At 42.3% G+C, this 19,130-nt stretch overlaps 1 protein-coding gene across 2 annotated transcripts in view; it reads left to right on the top strand.

The window, feature by feature from the left end:
- Positions 1-15,614, top strand: part of UBE3D (ubiquitin protein ligase E3D) — a 179,080-nt gene extending 163,466 nt beyond the window's left edge. Inside the window, exons 10-12 of one of the 2 annotated variants that reach the window (XM_047734321.1) lie at positions 3,611-3,658; positions 4,595-5,156; positions 15,594-15,614. In XM_047734321.1, the coding sequence (XP_047590277.1) occupies positions 3,611-3,658; positions 4,595-4,615 (69 nt within the window). In that variant the 3' untranslated portion in view covers positions 4,616-5,156; positions 15,594-15,614. The remainder of the gene's footprint in view (positions 1-3,610; positions 3,659-4,594; positions 5,157-15,593) is intronic. The other variant, XM_047734323.1, reaches the window with a different exon arrangement.
- The last annotated feature ends 3,516 nt before the right edge of the window (positions 15,615-19,130 follow it).

Genomic DNA, 19,130 nt, shown 5'->3' with positions numbered 1-19,130 from the left:
AGGTTTCAAATAATTCATAGACCTCCGTCTTACTCCTTTTTTCCTGCTTTCTAAAAGCCCTTACTGATTGTATGCAGACTGTGGAGCTGGAAGACTATGCCGATATTCCCTTAGTCTAGAGTTTCAGTCTACAGTTAAGTGGACACATAATTGCTGTCATTTTAGAGGGACAGCCTTTTCTTCCTCACTGTACTGTTTCTCTGCTCTTTTGTTCATCCCTCCTGTTTGCTAGTGATTCCTTTAGCAAGCCACCGCCCGTGAGAAGGAAAGAGTGTTTGCCGCGCCGGGCCGTGCCAGCTTTTTGCCTCCTCGTCAACACAGTATTCATAATCAGAGTAATAATGACCTCTCTCAGGGTCCTGCCTCAGAAATCTTCCTTCCTTTCATAACCCAAGAATAGTTTTTTTCTCCCAGCAGGCATTAGGCATCCATCTTAAACTTATCCCGCCTTATTAGAATCCTCTCGTTCCTGGGCTGTCTCCCCCACTGCCATGTTAGCACCGTGAGAAGAGGATGCCTTCTCAGTGTGGTCTGTGACTGGGACAATCGCTGGCACCTAGGCGACACGCCACGATTCAGTGATTTGAGTGAATAAAGCCAGCCTGCAGCCCCAGAAGGGAATACCTTATCCTGTTTATCCAACTTAAAAAGTAGAGTCCAGGAATTATCAGCATGGGCTGGACCCATGCTGAATTAGTGAGTTAGTAAAAATTGCTTCATGTTATGTAAGATGTTACATATATTTGACAAATGCTTGAAAGAGTCATTTTCTGATTTTTTATATTTACATTTTATTTTTTATTCTGTAAATGAGGTTTGATTTTAGAAACTTGTTTTATAATATAAAGTTTAAACTCTCTTTTCCATGCCATTAAAGCATTCTGTTTCAGAACATAACTTTGAACATGAGCCAGACCTACACAAAAATACATATTGAAGGCATGCTTTTATACATTTATTTTTTAAAGTCTACAGCATCCTTTAAAAGGAACATTTGGGTATGGCTGTGCTTATTCTAAAGAGTCTTTTCTAAAGCTTACAATTATTACGAAGTTCACATTTTCCAGTATTTTCCAGTTTTATCTGTCTTGTTTAGCACACCTCAAAGCACTTAGATAGCCTTTGCTTTTAATGCTAATGTTATCTTGTGCAACCTACCTTAACAGCATATTTTTTTACTGATTGAAATTTCAAATCTATGTTGAAGAATTGAATTTAATAATATGAATTTGTTAACTAAGATGAAAGAACACTAAAAAGTGTTTAACATATTACATAAATTTATGGAAGCATTTTAAACTTAACATCTGGTCAGATATCATATCAGCCTAGCCCTGTTTGTTGTGGTTGAAGAAGATTGTTTTTAGGTGATGACTCAAAGCAGAAACATTTATTTTTAGACCTCTTAACTTCCTCTCCCTCTTCCTATTCCCAGCTTTCCGAATTCAGGTGCACAGAATATGGAGACTCCAGAGACTCCAACCTTATAGCCAACAGGAAAGAATCCCTCTTTTCCTGTTTTGTTTTGTTTTTTTTTTAAGACTTTATTTATTTATTTGACGGAGAGAGAGAGATCGCAAGTAGGCAGAGATGCAGGCAGGGGGGAGTAGGAAGCAGGCTCCCCACTGAGCCCGATGTGGGCCTTGATCCCAGGACCCTGAGCCAAAGGCAGAGGCTTAACCCACTGAGCCACCCAGGCACCCACTTTCCCTGTTTTTTGAAAATAATACATACTTTTGTAACTATATGTTCTAGAAATGTAACAGTGGAGCCTGAAGCTGTAGCTTTACTTTTGAGAATAAAACTAAAAAGATGAAATACAGGGAGTTTTCTCAGTGTAATGAAACAAAATTATCTTCAAAATAAATGGCAGTTATGGAAAGCAATTTTTGCTGTCATGGATAAAAGTTAGAGAACACAAAATCAGTGTTTGACATACATTAACTCACAGTGTTTTAAATAAAAAGAAGCTAAAGTGCATTATACAGTACCTGTTCCTAAGGATGATTGCAGTTTCTTGTTATTAAGTCCTGCAAAATACATTACATACTCAGCAGGCAGAACTATGAAAACCAGAGATGAAAAAAAGACATAATAGGTCAAATTTTAAAGTTTTTCTTTTTAGGGCCAGGGGGTGCAGCGCCATTTTGCATTATTTAATCAGCTCAGTCTCTTATGCAGCTGTTCCATCCCAAGTTCATATTCACAAGCATGCAAAAGCAAATAAACCTTTGATACTTGAAGCAATAATGCAGATTAAAAGTCCCCAAACCTCTGCAGTTTACCTCATTCATCTGAAAACTTCTAGTGGGAAAAGCATGCATTGAGAATCAAAATTTCTTCCTCAGTCCATGATTGCCACTTAATAGCTCTGTCTCCTGAGTGAGTCACTTAATTTTTCTGAGCTTCTCTTTCTTCATTTGCTTTATGTAAATCACAGGTTGTGCCGAGGGTGAATACATTCTAAAGAGGCTTCCTATGCTATGAAGTGTTTTGCAAGTGTTGGGTAGATCCTGTTATAATTCCCATTTTGCAGATGAGGAAGGGCTGAGAGAGACTGCTGGCAAGTTTGTTGAAGGTCACATGATTGGCAAATAAAGATCTACTTTTAAGGCGCCTGGGTGACTCAGTTGTTAAGCATCTGCCTTTGGCTCAGGTCATGCATGATCCCAGGATTCTTGGATCAGGCCCTGCCTCAGGCTCCCTGCTTGGGGGCTCCCTGATCTGCGGGAAGTCTGCTTGTCCCCTCCCTCCCCCTGCTTGTGTTGTCTCTCTCTATGTCACTCTCTGTCAAATAAATAAATAAAATCTTTTAAAATAAGAGAGAAATCTATTTTTAAGATCCTGTGTCTATAACATTGATATTTTTCAGCATCAGTACTATGGACATTTTAGGGCTGATAATTCTTTCTTGTGGGGGGGCTGTCACCGGCAGCATCACATGTCTAACAAAACCCCTGGCCTCTGCCTCCTGGATGCCAAGAGCATCTCCCAATTTATGATAACCAGAAATGTCCACAGGCGCTGCCACATGTCCCCTGGCAGGCAAAATCACCTCAAATTGAGAGCCACTGGTCTGTGATTCCAGAGCTGAAGTTATTAACCACTTGGATGATGACATTTATCAGTATTACCATTATTCTGAGTGGTTCCTGATCGGAATACTCCATGACATAGCAATTTTCCAAATTAAAAAAAAAAAAAAGGAGATACCTGATTTTAATCCATGGTTTCCCTATTTCTTAATATGAACAGTGGCATTGTCTTCTCTGGAAGGTCCCCGTGAACCGTTCCTACAGAGGCAGAGACACTGTCTATAGTGAGCCAGAAGTCACACTGAGCGACCTTCCCCTCTAATTCTGTGGCCATCCCCTCAGGGGCCCCACGTTGTCTCTTGAACTGCCGCTTCTCATCTGGTAGATGCATGGACCCCTGATATCACCGAAAAGGCACAAGAGAGAAACCCATGTATTTTCATACCATGATCTCATTTAATCTTCACAGTAAGCCCTTGAAGTTTGTATCTATTGTCTGCGTTTACATTTTGTTTAGAAATCTTAATAACCTCTCTTCCTGGCCTGCTCCTTCAACTTTGGTGTCCTCATTGCAGAACCTGATAGAGAAAACTCAGCTGGAAGTTGATATGGAAACTCAGCAGGTGCCTTTCTCACCAGCACTGGATGAAGAGTAACATCCTTCTGAATTACTCAACATAAAGCAGATGCTTTCTGCCCTGCATGACTCTTCTTTTTCCTTTCCCCTTAACAAGGATCATTAAATACATGCCTCCTTTGACTACATTTTGGGGACTTAAGAACCAACTGTCCAAGAGCTGAATGTGTTTATTTCTGTTGCTCACTCTTCCCTCCACCCAGCAAGGCCAAGCATGAGCTTGCCAGGCCTCCCACACTCCCCCATCTTTGTCGCTAATCTGCAGTCTGCTCTCTTCCTGATACTGGCACACTTCCCAATTTATTATCACTCTGAATGAAAACGTTCTAAACTTTTATGCTTAGCTTTATTGTTTGTTTCTCTGTGGTTTAAAACTGTTGGGAAAATAGATGCATTTGATCTGGGCCTCATTCAATTTGTAAGTAGACTTGCCTGGATTTTTTTTACACACTAAGTTTTAAGATCAGTTGCTACTGACAAGCACAATAAATATAATTGAATGTGATGAAAAGCATTGGCATGACTGAGGAGAGGCTAGCCTTGAGGAACTGGACTTGCCCGGGAATCTTCAGGACTCAAAATTCTGCTCAAGGAAGGGCCAAAACAGCCACTGGGACCAGTGATTCCCGAAGAAGACTGGATCACTTCACAGCAGTGCAATCTGAGTGTCAATTAAACTTTTATTTATTTTTTTCTTTAAAGTGCATGTGAATCATGTTAGTTACTCCATGGTTCATTAAAAAAGGAGTAATTGGCTCCCACTGTAAATTGGCAATGTCTGGCCCCGTGAAGAGTCATTTTTCTTTCTTAGATCAGCTTGCATCCTTATTGACCGGATTTACCGGATTCTGATTTGATGTGCACGTAGCCATTTCATCGTATTGTGTAAGTAAAGCATCATGGGTTTTTCTTGCTTCTCCAGGTGGCCTTTTTGAAGATGTAACTGTTGTAGCTGAGGCCTCCTCTCCCCGCAGACAACTCTCCGGCCAGAGCATGCCGGAGGCCCGTGTTCTGCATGGTGGGCCACCGTCACAGACACAGGAACCAGAGCTCCAGAGTCAGTGTGTGGCATTGAAGTTGTGAGTTGACCTGTTGGCATATAGTCTCTAAGAGAAGGGTTCACTTCAAATGTTACGAGAAGTAAGGTGGCAAAGAATGTTCCAGTAGCAGAGAAGTTATGACTCTGTTTCCCACAGAGAGGAATATTCAGGTATGTCCTATGTCAGCAGCACCTGGAAGAATGTTCACTTGTGGAATCCCATCTGTCCTTTGGGGGCTGCAGTGGGGACTCCACTGGTGGAACCGAATGTTAACTGCTATATATCTAAGCAGAGAGACTTATAAACATCCCATTCGGTTTGTGGAAAACAAATATTTAGAAAGAAAAATACAGAATTTTGTATACCTGATTCAGAAGGGATGCTCGGGATGCTCCGTGAATAAATGTGTGTTGAATGAATAATTATCAAATTAAAGGTTTTCCTGTGTGTGCAAACCTGCACGTGTTCCTTTTGTTCTTTATTCCCTTTACCAAATACTGTGGCCTATCGACAAATGGACCTCACCAGTCTCCCGGTACAGAAGTGTCTTAATCCTTGTGTGCCGAAGCAGGTGGAGAGGAAACTCTGGAAGGAAAAGGACAGAGCTAGAGGGAATCCAACAGAGCACGGGTGAGCTGCTGATTTCACAAAGAAGGTTCTGTCCTTGCCTGCTGTCACCGGCTCCCGGTAAAGCTGGGATGGGGGCGGAGCTGAGCAGATCTCCTTTCCCACTCTGCAGTCAGGAGGAGGGGTTCCGTCTACATCCAGCCTACTGGGGTTCATCCGAGCCTGCAGACCACCACCACACTCTCTCCCCCAAACACACAGGGTTTAACCTCCTCTAATTTCCTAATACTCAAAATACCAGTGTCCCTCAGCCTTGTGCTTTGGGGAATTTTTTGTTTCACCAAGACACTTGCCTCCCAGCCACACAACATGGAGGGGCTCTCCTAATCTGTCACTGGCAGACAGGCAGAGGCATAAAGCCCATCTGTTTGACCTGCAGAGCCCCTTTATGAAGCACAGTCGGAAACATGGAAGATCTCAGTGATCTATCCAAGACACACAGCCAGAGACAAGAATTAGTTTGGCTTCTCGTAGGCTACTAAGCTCCCAAACTCAAAACTGGTTTTTCGTGCTTTAGATTTCTTCTTGTCTGTATAGAGCAGGATTTTTCAACATTGCCATTTACCTCTGGGGCTACGTGATTGTTGTGGGAGATTGTCCTGTCCTGTGGGAAGGAAAGATCTTTTTCCCTACACCCTCCTAGGTTCAATGGCTGCACCTTGCAAATAAACTGATAAAAAACAGATTAACAAGAAAAAAAAAACAATTTAATTACATACCTCCACACGGGAGTTTCACAAAGGAATGAGACTCAAGGAGGTGGTCAGATAATTGAGGTTTATATACCATCTTAGGCTAAACAAAGAAGGAAAAGAGTTTTGGGCTTCTTGGCAGGGGAGGCAAATTATAGGAAGGTGAGGGAAGGAAATGTATGGTAATAGGGTTGTCTTGTTATGCAGATAAGTTTCTCAGATGATAAGAGTTGTCTCCCAGAGTAGCTCTCTTCCGGGTACAGACATGTCCTTACAAATGGAAATTTCCTTTATAAATGTAAATTTCATTTGCAAAAGAGGAAATTTATACTTTATTTTTAGGCAATTACATGGAGGTAAAGAGCTTTTTTTGCTTCTGCTGGCTCTCGATTGTCTTTAGCTCAAAATAATCCTTGTGTCCCAGGGGTGGATGTTGGGGTGACAAAGTCCAGCTGGTGTACCCTTCAGGGCACAAAAGGATATTTATTTAGTAGCATGACTGGCCTCTACCCACCAGATTCCAGTTGCCCCCTACCCAGTTGTAACAACTAAAAACATCAGCAGACATTGCCCTGGTGTCCAAAATTGACCCTAGTTGAGACCCACTGCCTTAGAGAATTAAACAAGATTTGGTTGATAGGGGAAAACTGTACTCTAAGATGGCCGACCAAACCAGCAAGGGAATTCCAGTCCCTGTCTCAAAGCCCTTCCAGGTTCTTCTTTCCTACCCTGTTTCCCACCCGCACCAAATATACCAAGTATGTGGAGGTAGAAGGGTATAAATCCCCCTCCCTGCTTGTGCTCGGGGTTCAGACCTTTGGAGAACAACCTCATCTGAGCCCACTGTTGTTAAATAAACCACTGATCCTCCAAAGTCTCTGAGTGCCACTTGGTTTTTCCGCCAGGATCTAGTCCCGGTTCTGCAACATTTGGTTCCCTAACCGTGATACCCAACCTCGCTGGTCCATTGTTGCCACCGGTTTGGAGCAATGGTGGAACAGGGACTGTAAGGGAGAAGGCACGCCCTGCCTGATTTTCGGCAGTCTTCTGCCAGGTCGCCTCAGGCCGGCCAGCCCCACTGTTCCCACCCGACTCAAAGGAGACTTGACAGGTGAGGACCTGGTCCCGACGTCAGGTTCTGGTAAGACCTGGGGCCCCAGGACCCAGTCAAGCCCACCCCTGATGGCGGATGGGGAGACTGATCACCTCTCAGAGACCTCTTAGAGGTCTCACAGGTAGGGCCTCCTGGCGGGGGAGGTCCTTCAGGTCAGACACCAGCCCCCCCCCCCATAAGGGGGGACAGGAAGGAATTTCCAGAAGGAATTCCACAGGTCAGGGCCTCCTGGAGGGGAGGAACTGTAATAATTTTGGTGTGAATGTGCGAGTAAATGTATAGTTTTACCTGGCTTGTCGGGCAGACTGATTCTGTGGCTCCACAGGTGAGCACCCTTAGGGTCCCCAGACGCCTACGGAGTGCGAGTGGCCCTAACTTTCTTCCGTGGTGACCTCATAGGGTCTAAGGCGACCCCCTTCGGGATGCCAGTCTGGGGTTCATACGGACTCGCTAAGGCTAAGAGGCACCCAGGTGTCCTCTGGGATGATGGACAGGGGGGCATCTGACTGGTCTCTCCTTTGGAGGGACACCCACCTTTCCTTTGTCTTCATACCAATGACACAGGGAGGGAACACCCGTGGTGGCCAAGGGAGCCTCCCTGCCCATCACGGTGGAGGCTCTTCAAAACCTACAGTCTTAGACTGTATGCTCAAAATTTTAAGAAGTGAATTCTCGGGAGACTATGGGATCAAAACATCTGGAAAATTAGGCACATTATGTGAACTGGAATGGGCCACCTTTGGGGTCAACTGGCCCTCTGAGGAGCCCTAGGACCTACTCACTGTCCACATCATTTACAAAATTATGGTCGGAGCTCCCAGACACCCTGACCAATTCCCATATATTGATTCTTGGCTTCAGATAGCCCAAACTCTCTGCCCCCATGGGTCCAATTCTGTGCTAATAGGAAGGACCAAAGTAGGACATTTGTAACCCAAGTAAAAGAGCCCAAAGTCTGTAAGGAAGCAAAGCCTATCAGGGAGGCCCTGGCTGAGGGGAGGGGGTGGGGGGGATCAGGATGTGGAAGCAATGTGGAAGAGCTCTGGACAAGGATGAACCCATCAGAAAGTGTGGGGACCACAGTCCCCCTCTGACCTGGGGCCTAAAGCTGAGCTTCAGGAAGTCAGTGCTCCTGTTTCTTGTAAGTGGCTTGTGTGGGGAGATACCCGATTTAGCAGTTCTGATAGCCCACAGGAAGCTTGATCCAGACAGTAAAATAACAGGAGCTCTCATACTTACCTTGAAGAGGAAGTGGGAGGGGCGCCTGGGTGGCTCTGTGGGTTAAAGCATCTGCCTTCCACTCAAGTCAGGATCCCTGGTGTCCTTCAGGATGGGGACTTTAAGGAATATTCCCCAGCAGCTGCCAAACCTCCTTTGTTTCAGGGAAATTCCCTGTCTTCTCTGGCCCAATATAGATTGTCTATCCCTGCCTTTGTTGGCGGGAAAACATGGCGCCTGCTCCTCTGGAGCTGATGATCATCTGAACCGGGAACCCCTTCTCTGCCCTCTAGCAGCACTTTGTCTCTCCTGCCTCCCCATTCCCCCTTTTCCTGTTTCCACACCACCTTGGGTTACGGCCTGCATTACTGGCTTCTAGACCATCCTCAGTGCCTCAGGCACCACTGTCAAGGAGCAAGAAGAGCACCCCAGGACCTAACACCACCCGCTCCAGATTTCCCCACGTGTCTCAGATGAAAATTAGCCATGGGGAAGATCCTGGTGGAACATATTTCAGCATTTAAACTAAGTTTGTTGGTTTAGTTCAGACAGATGTGTCTTTTAAGTTATCAGTGGTAAACGTGAAACTTTTATTCTGTCAAGGTTTACTGAAGGTCAAATAAGCTCGTTATCTCTGTTGAAATTTGTTAGCAAAGGGATGACTAAACTGATGGTTAATTGTCTCAAAGTTTTCATGGTTAATTGTTAATATAACTTTCAAAGTCTTTGGTAACCTAAAACTTTTAAAGTTTTGAATGGATTACAAAGGGAATTAAATTGTGGACATCTAGGTCTTTTCCAAATGAAATAAAATGCTAAAGCATTGATTACTGGACATAGGTTTGTGCCTTTGACTTCCTGCTGCAAAGAAACTAAAAATATTTAAATCTGTTGGTAAGCATGTTTTGTGCTTAACTGATTCATAAATTTGCCATCTAAAGAATTCTGTTGTAACAGTTCACAAATGGCTAATACTTAGCCATCACTAGATGTTAAGGTGTTTCTAAGAGTACAAAATTCTGCTAACTGTTAGTATGACTGATGGAAATAAGGGAAACAACTACGTGGAAACGTAGGAGATATGTAAGAAAGATATAAGGAATGGGAATGCATTTTATTGAAGGAGAAGAAGGTAATTTTGTCCTAAATGAGATGGTTGTTTGCAAGGAAATGGCTTGGGATAAAATCTAAATGCAAAGGAAATTTGTAGAAGGTTTGTGAAGGGAAATCTTCAGAAAAAAAAATTTTGAGTGTGGTCATGATGGACTAAGATCAAAATGAAAAAAACAAAAAGACACTGGTATAGAAAGCTGGTTTTCTCTGTTTAAAAAAGGACAAAGTTTTCTTGGGTTAATTGATCTGCTGTTAAGAAGAAAACATAAACAGTTGTTTCTGTTAGGTCCCTGGTCAAAGGAGCGAGACTGATACAAAGCGAAGGTCAAGCAAAGCTTTATTTCACGCCAAGCATCGAGAATCAAACCAGCTGTTCGGGGCCACCTCTTACAGAGAGAGCGAGCGACTCCCAGCCTCACAGACTTTGGCTGAATAGGCCCTTACAGTTTCCTCTTAGCCTGTCCAGAAAAAACATATTCCACATTTTGCCTATGTCAGGTGTTTAACATCCCTAATTATATTTAGGCATGTGCATTAAAACTTCTAAGATTTTAGCAAATGTTGACAAGATTTAAATTGTAAATGAAATCTCTTTAACTCATTAGACTTTTCCTTGGTATGCTAAGATACTCAGGAAGTACTGCTAAACAAATGATAAACCTTGGGTTACATTTGGGTAAATGCTGTAACGATTCTAGAGGATCTATACATTTCCTAAAGTTTTAATGTTTTGATAAGATCATCACTTGAAATTTAGTTACTGAAGTGTTATATGTCACAGAAATAACCTAATTTCCTTGCCAGCTAAATTGTAAACTCTCATCTCATCAGCTCTTTAACCATATCTATTCTGAGTTTTTTTTTATTTATAATTGTTTTAATTCTCTTGTAAAATGAGTTTCACCTTAAAGGAGATTCATAAAAAGGACTTTCAGGACAATACAGGTATTCAATATCTGTAAGATCAGAACTGAAATGAGTAAGAATTTCCAGAACTAACTAAAGCTACATTCAAACTAAACCAGAATTAGTAACATGGGACTAATTGAACTAAAAGATTATACTGTTATGGGGGCACCTGGGTGGCTTAGTGGGTTAGAGCCTCTGCCTACGGCTTAGGTCATGATCCCGGGGTCCTAGGATCAAGCCCCGAATTGGGCTCTCCTCTCTGCTCAGCAGGGAGCCTGCTTCCCCCTCTCTCTCTGCCTGCCTCTCTGCCTACTTGTGATCTCTGTCTGTCAAATAAATAAAATCGTTAAAAAAAAAAAAGATTATAGTGTTATGTCTCTTATTTTAGACATTGCTCGTTCTCTAATGTTTGCTCTTCCAGACTAAGAAAAATTTTACTTAAATTATCTGTGACTTAGAGAAATATAAAAATATTCATTCATAAACAAATCAAAGCATTCAACTTTTCTCTCTATCTGAACCCTCTGAAACTCAAATGGTCTCAGTAAGTATTCTTCCATGGCAATCAGTCGTTTGCGTAAGTTCAATAAGAATCTGTTCTCCTTGTAACAGGACACCATTGGAAACATTGGCTACTTTACCAAGGCTTTGACTGGAATGTCATATTTGAGAAAGACATGCAGAGACTCAGATATGACCAGACAGCTTTAAGGAACTAAGGTTCACTTTATGAAACCTGGAGCCATAAAGCCCCTTGGAACTGTTGGCCTGGTACCTTGCTTACAGAGTTCCAAGCAGCCTCACCAGGTGAGTAAAGAATGGCGCTTCCTGGCAGGTGTAGGAACCTCAGGATACTTTGGGGTCCTCAGGAAGAGGAATTCACCCAAATTGACAGGTATTGCAGGCATGTCTGATGGCAAGTACTTGGCTTGGCTTCTGGCCTGGAGAAACTACTCAAAGTTCAACCTAGAGATTCCTTATAAGAAGTTCCAGCAAAGCAGATTCTAAAAGATCTATATGATCACTCACTGTTCTTGCTGATCTTATGTAAGTAATTAGGCCAAATCTGTTTAAACTGGACTTCTTTTTCAAATAAACTGGTTCTAATTTGGCTATCTCTGGAAATGAGGGTTATTTTAGAGAGAAAAATTATGTTTCAGCAACACACCTTTGTGGATGTTAAGTTCTATATTTGATTGTCTTTAAATGTTTGTTGTCTACCTAAGCTGGACAACTAGAGGTAAACTTAAGAGAAATTCCCACAGTAACTCCTATATAGACAATCTTCTGCTGATTATTCTGTGGGGATAATAACAGAACCCCATGGGCACATAGTTATTTAAACAACTGGAGAATGGGATTGATTCCCCAACAATTGTATAACTTAACTATCACCTTAACCAATTCTGTGGGGCTAAGATAATGAAATTGCCTAAAATCCAGAAGTATACCCCAACTGATAGGATTAACTATGGACTTGTGGAGATATAATAGATGACTCCATTTTCTTTATGATTGGATTAGATGATGCATGTGGGACTCCCCTTATATCTTGACAAGTTTTCTCCCACTTGACAGTGATCCCTTATAATCAGGATATTGTTAAGGCTGGATCACTCAAGAAAAGGGCTTCTTAATGGTTTCAACCCTTAGTCATATTTATCCTAGAAGCCACCTCTTTTGAGGTACAATCACAAAATAAGGCTTTAGCTAAGCATAGAACAGCCATCCTCGTAAAAGGAGCCTCAGAGCTCACTATGGGACAGTCACTGATGGTAATGACTTCACATCAGGTCCAGATTTGTCTTAGAAAGCAAAGGCCAGGGATGCCCGGGTGGCACAGCCAGTTGGGCGTCTGCCTTCGGCTCAGGTGATTTTGGGGTCCTGGGATTGGGTCCTGCGTTGGGCTCCTTGCTTGGCCGGGAGACTGCTTCTCTCTCTGCCTCTGCCTGCCACTCTGCCTGCTTGTGCGCTTTCTCTTTCTGACAAATAAATAAATAAAATCTAAAAAAAAAAAAAGAAAGAAAGAAACCAAAGGCCACTGAAGGATGATGGAGGCCATCTTATTAAATACCAGGCTACACTGATAGAGATGCCTGAAATAATACCTAAAACCTGTCAGACTTTAAAATCCAGCTACCCTTATGCCTGGACCTGAACATCGTACTTCTGTAGAGCATAACTGTTGGAGGCCATTGATATTGTTTATTCTAGTCAACGGGATTTAAAAGATTGCCGCAGCTATAATACCTCAAGAGCTCTATGGTAGGCCACACCCTGTAGTAAGTAGGCTTAGAGGAGACCTCGAATAGATTGGAAACTTAGAAGTGTCCCAATGCCTCCAAGCCCTGGGAAACGAAGGTGCATCTCCTGAGAAGCTTTAGAAAGGACCCCTTCAAACCATGGTGGATAGGGCCCCACGCTATTGTTCTAACTACCCCTACTGCCCTCAGGGTCTTAAGTGTCACTGAATGGGTCCACCACTCTAGAGTAAAGAAGGCCCTCACCAGCTGGATGAATCACACCATGGAAAGCCCAACAAGATTCTACGGACCTGCTCTGGCTCCACCTTCGATGAGACCCCACTGACTGATGGACATCTGTTCACCGTGGTCCCTGGCTATTGTCGACATGACACCGACATCTTCACCTCAGGAGTTGGACTTTACATTGCTCCCCCTTCTGGCTGGACTTTCTCCCAGAAACTTGTTATTGCTTATTGGGTAGCCTTAGGAACCTTAAGATGGATTGCTAAGTTCATAGAAAACATTATTACCAGCTGAGCCACTGCCCAAATACTAGTCTTGCAGGGCCATGGTAATAGATAATGATACCCTCTAAACTAGGTATTTAAAGGGGCATCGAAGGGGAGAGTGATAGGGAAAAACTGTACTCTAAGATGGCCGACCAAACCAGCAAGGGAATTCCAGTCCCTGTCTCAAAGCCCTTCTGGGTTCTTTCCTACCTTGTTTCCCGCATGCACCAATAATACCAAGTAGACGTGTATAAATTCCCCTCCCTGCTTGTGCTTGGGGCTCAGACCTTTGGAAAACAGCCTCGTCTGAGCCCACCAGTGTTAAATAAACCTCTGATCCTCCTAAGTCTCCGAGTGCCACTTGGTTCTTCCGCCAGGATTCAGTCCAGGTTCCACAACATGGTGACTATATATAGTTGTGTGTTGCCCCTGACACAGCCGTTACCAAATCTAGGTCTTTTTGTGGCATGTGGTCTGGCCTTAGTATACTGTTGGTTTCACAAACGAATGCATTAATGATGAATACTTTCTTGTGTGAGTATTTCTTGTTGGAGACTGGAATCAACTCACTGAAGCCCAGTTCAGTCTGTGCTAAGATAGAAGAGTCTTCTGAAGTAGTCTTTCTAACTCTGGAAAGGAAAGCAGCTTTGACTGTGTTTGTTTGCAGTTTAGATGGGGAAGGAGCTCAGGATTCAGGACAACTCTACCAGTAAACAAAACCCAGCTAGAAGAGTGTTCTAATTTACAACCTTGTCTACGTAAAATCAAGTTGAGTCCAGTATAGTTAGACCCCTTCACCTTGCTCTGAGTCTTAGGAGGAGCCAAGCCAAAGAGAGCAAAAACAATTTCTTCCTGAGAGGTGGAGTGGCTGTGATGAAGTCTTAGAATATAAGTGAGGTTCAGTGCAGTGGAGTCCAGAGCCAACAACCAAGAAAGAATTCTTGAGACGTCTTTGGTGCAAAATGGACAAGACCCATGGGCAGAAAGAGTGGCTGCCCCGGGGCTGTAAGGAGTGGTCCATTATACACTTGCAAGTTGGAAGGGGGTCAGGGAGAGTGTAAGTCTCTAAGGAATTTTGGAAGCAAGGTTTCCAGGACCTTGAGGGTAGCTGTTGTTGGGAAAAGTTCATTTATTACCATCTAATAAAACCTTAGTCATGAGACCCTTCAGATGTATGTCGGTGGGTCACATGCTTGGAGGATGATTGCCAGCACGTATCTTAGAGGGTTTAGAGATAAAGGAAGTTTCCAAAGGAATTTTTATATGTTAGAGTAGACTTAAAGGATCCTGGTTGGCGGTGAGGGGTGGTCAGGCTAAGGTTGCCTTTTGCCCTTAGCAAAGTATTAAGGTGGAGATAGTTGAGTCCCTAAAGGAATGTCACTCTGCCTATTTCAAGGGCTTATTAGTGGGCTCTAGGTATTAAGGAAATTTAATAACTTTTCTTCTGCCTTTGTTTCCCACATCAGCTGTGAGAAGCTCTGAAGTAGAGCAGGAGTAAGAGGAGTTCAGTCTGTCCGTCTGTTTCTCTCTCTCTCTCTCTCTCTCTCTCACACACACACACACACACACACATGGTTTCTGACTATAGACTGCAGGACCATGTGAAGTTGCATCCGTCATGCAACTTAAAATCTTGCCATGGTGAGGTTCTCAATCTCAACAGGCCTCCACTGGCTCCCCTAGGGATGGAAAGAGAGGGCCAGCATGGCTGAGCTGGTGCCCCAAGTGAGTGTTAACATCTAAGCACTGGATGGGTCTGAGGGTACCATGTAAACCTGTAAGAGTCGTCGTCTTTAGGGCCACAGGGAGTGGGAAAAGGAGGGTAAAAGGAGCCATTTTATTTATCATTTTCTCTTTGCTAAAGAAAAAGAAAAACTTGCTTCTCTCTTTCTGAGAAGGAGAGACAGAAATATCCAGCATTAAAGAGACTTAGTTAAACCCCATAAAGAGGGCTAGAGAGAGCTGAAGCAGGCTGTACAAGTTCAATGTTGGCCCTTGGAAGTCATTCCACATTATCCTCCCGGGTCTTAGGAGTACAGTTCTGGAATCTATTCAGTGGCCACCCTAGATAGTGGTAACACAGAATTTTGATATACTATTAAGAGGTTGCAAAAAAAAAAAAAAAATCGACCAGAGGTTAGCCAGCAAAAAGAGGAGAGAACATTGTGGGTTTAAAAAAAAAAATGTTCACTGTCATTAATTGAGTAATTCTACGCATGACACTATTGATGGTTTTTTTTTTTTTTTAAGATTTTATTTATTTATTTGACAGACAGAGATCACAAGCAGGCAGAGAGGCAGGCAGAGAGAGAGGAAGGGAAGCAGGCTCCCTGCTGAGCAGAGAGCCCGATGCGGGACTCGATCCCAGGACCCTGAGATCATGACCTGAGCCGAAGGCAGTGGCTTAACCCACTGAGCCACCCAGGCGCCCTATTGATGGTTTTTAAAATTAGGGGCGCCTGGGTGGCTCAGTGAAAGAGGTGAGTGAGAAAGGGTGAAAGAGGATCAAACAGAACAGATAGAATGAAGCAGGTGTTTTAAATAATTGGGGATAAGGCAAGAAAAATAATATTCGAAAGTGATTGAAGTTAAGGAAAGGAACAGGGAAAGTAAAAAAGAAATGAGAAATCCCAGAAATAGCAAAAATCCAAATGACAGTCAAATAATAATAATTACAGGTACTATTTATTGTTAGCCATACCCCAAGTCTGCTCTATGTGCTTTTCATGTATTATATCTCTTTTAATCCTCAAAATAATCTTATGGGGGGATTCTTAGAATCTCTATTTACATGTGAGGATATTGGGGGCCAGAGGGTAGGTGGATATTTCAGACACACAGTAAGAAGCAGAGCTGGGTTTGGAGCACAAGCACCTAATCATTATTCCATTGAACCTCTTGGATATCAGTGATGGAATTAAAACAGTCAATAAAGAGAGGTGGGCAAGGGGGGGTGAAGGGAAGGAGGGAAGGGAGGAAGGAAGGGGCAAGAAAGAGGGAGGGAAGGAAGGAAGGAAGAAAAAAAAAAGAAAAGGAAAAGGAGGTTGATGAGGACCAGAGCCATATTAAAATTAAAACACCAAATTTTCAATCCATTTTGGATATCTAAAAACTGCTGTAAATGAGTGGTTCTAGGAACTCATTCTTACCTTGTATAAAAATAATAGCTAGACACTGTTGAAAACTTCTGTTGGCGACCCATTTTGGCAAACCACTCTCTAAGTTTGTTCATTTAATGTGTATTCATTGAAAACGTACTACATGCCAGGCATAGTTCTGGGTACTGCAGATAGGATCAAACAAAGTCTCTGCCCTTAATGAGCTTAAATTCTCATGAGGGAACAGACAAAAAAGAAATACTATATTTTATTATAAAGTGCTATGTCATAAATTAATATAATTTCTGAAAATAATAAAACAAGAAAAAGTAAGTCGGGTAAAGTAAGAGTGTAGGGAGTGTGCTATTTCAGACAGACTGAGCTTTACATATCTGTTTACTTTTGGTGCCATATATTCTCACGATGTTTGAACTCCCATCTCCAGTGACTATGGAGATATGTTATTAAACACCAACAGATTGAGTAGAAACCACAACCTGATGCCATTTTGCCAAAGTACATTGACTAGACAAGGATACACCAATACTAGCAAAGCTTATTTGATTCCACGGACTACAGAAAATCTGATAAAATACAGTACCAAGCCCTCAGATGTAACTGACCTTGCACTAATCACTTTGGTAATTAAACCTGATCTGTGGCCCCTGTAGTAAAAAATGCTCACAAGGTTAAATGGTTTTGTATGATGGATAAATCCAGTCTAGTTGTTGTCCCTGGGACATTTGTTTTTGTCGTTAATGTATATCAAAGATTAATTGGGACCCACATTTCATTATAATTCAGGAATGTACGGATGACTGGTATATCTTAGTCTGTAGTTAGAAAAGCATTAACATTTATCTTACACATCAGAGGGATGTTCCCACTAATTGCTTATCTAAGAGTCCTACATCTTCTTAAATATTCAAGATCACTCAGTGTGACTTAATATAACAATTTCTCTTTGTTTGCTTCTTGAGATGCTTCAAGCTTTTATCTACTGAGCCAGAGCTCATCATCATTCCTTAATCTGGGGGGAAAAGTGGGAGGGAGTTACATGGAAATAAGTTCTTTTAACAGGGCAATTTCCCTAATTTTAAGAGGAATGATAAACACTTAAAAGAACATTTTATTTTATTTTATTTTATTTTTTAAAGAATTTATTCATTTATTAGAGAGCGAACATGTGGGGGGGGGCGGGCAGAGGAAGAGGGAGAAGCAGACTTCCCGCTGAGCAAGGAGCCAGATGCAGGGCTGGATCCCAGGACCCCAAGATCATGACCTTGGCCAGAGGCAGACATTTAACCAACTGAGCCACCCAGGTGCCCCTTAAAAGAACATTTCAGAAAGCATCGAACCTATATACCTTACTATTCTTTTTAAAATATGGTTTCACTTTCATTCAGGAATAGACTAAACCAACTTGTCCTCAGACCTGTTACAGATAAAGTAAGAAACCCATTTTCGAAGCCCCACATTTATCTTAGGGCCCCTTGTCTACATGGTGCAGTAAACCAGACCCCCTTGTGACCTTCCACAGCCTTTCTGGTCAGAATGGGAATTACTAACAAGATGACTCCATGTCATGTTTCAATAAAAATTTTTTCCTGTATCTTATATTTTGGAGGAAAAGAAGGATTCGTATTGCCATAACTTATTTATATGCACTCTCTTAGTGTCCTGGTTACAAATTTCAATACCTCTACCGAAAAGACCCAAAACAAGAACACCGTAAGTGGGTAACTTCATTTAAAACTTAATTGGGGTTTCTGGCTGAACCGTTTCTAAACTCAAGAAAAATAGGGCTCGTTACTCCTTGCCCAGAACCTTCCAGGCCTGAGTGGGCCATGGTAGGCTTTCTAGAGACTTAAACTAGAAAAAGAATTGTGGAAACAAAGCATTTTCTACATGCTCATGAAATAACAAAAATCTATTTCTTCAGTGAGTCTTCGGAAACCCGTGCTTGGGAACAGGAACAGATCTCTCTGACCTGTACCTCCCCTTAGTTTCCCACCACTCTCCCTGCCCCTCCCTGAACAATCTCATTTTTAGGAAAATGAGCCAGACCTGCCAGCCTTGGTTACTCTTGTATTTCCTTCCAGAATCAACACTTAGGGCCTCTTCATTTGAAACTGTTGGAGAACAAGAATTCCCGTCCCCTCAAAGGGATTTCTAGCTGTACTAAGAAATTCACATGAGACAGATGAACAGGAGAAAATCAAATTTAATAGCATATGTATGAGGAATCCACATAGACATGAAAATTCCAAAGACAGGCAAAATGAGGTCTATATGTCATCCTGCACTAAGGAGAAGTGGGTAGAGATCTGGGACTTCAGAGGGAAAAATGTAATTCACTGGGTGATAAGTAGAACAGATGTTTGGTAATTGGTATTTGCCCTGCCACACAGATGGGTCACTCAGATAAAATTTATCACTGCTAATAACCCTTATTCTGAGCAAGACCCCCCGATTTAGATTCTTCTAGGCAGTTATAGGAGGGGCAAATGTTTCTCTAGTCTACAGGGTCTCTGTTGCCTTCAGCTCAACATAATCTTCATGCCAGAGTGTCCCATCCACAGAACTTTCTCCTCGTAGGATAAAATTTGTCATTATTAGTTTTTTTTCCATGATAAAGTATTTTTTTTTAATTTGACTCTAGTCATCATAAAATTTATGTTCCATAATAGTACTGGACTTAGAAAGTATACCATCCACTTATACTTTCTGGAAAAAAAAAAAAAAAATTAGTCACAGCTTCTTCCCTTTCTTCCAAATGTCCTGAATAATAAACTCAACAAAAGGCACTATAAATTCCCTCAAATGTCCTTGTGATCATAAAGCTTAGTCCAAATGTTAAGAAGGAATTCTTGAAAGGTGCATACGGTAACA

The sequence above is a fragment of the Lutra lutra genome, chromosome 6 (assembly GCF_902655055.1).
Source record: "Lutra lutra chromosome 6, mLutLut1.2, whole genome shotgun sequence".
In the NCBI taxonomy this organism is placed as follows: domain Eukaryota; kingdom Metazoa; phylum Chordata; class Mammalia; order Carnivora; family Mustelidae; genus Lutra; species Lutra lutra.
Note: the sequence above shows the minus strand (reverse complement) of the source record. Positions and strands in the feature narration are given on the sequence as shown.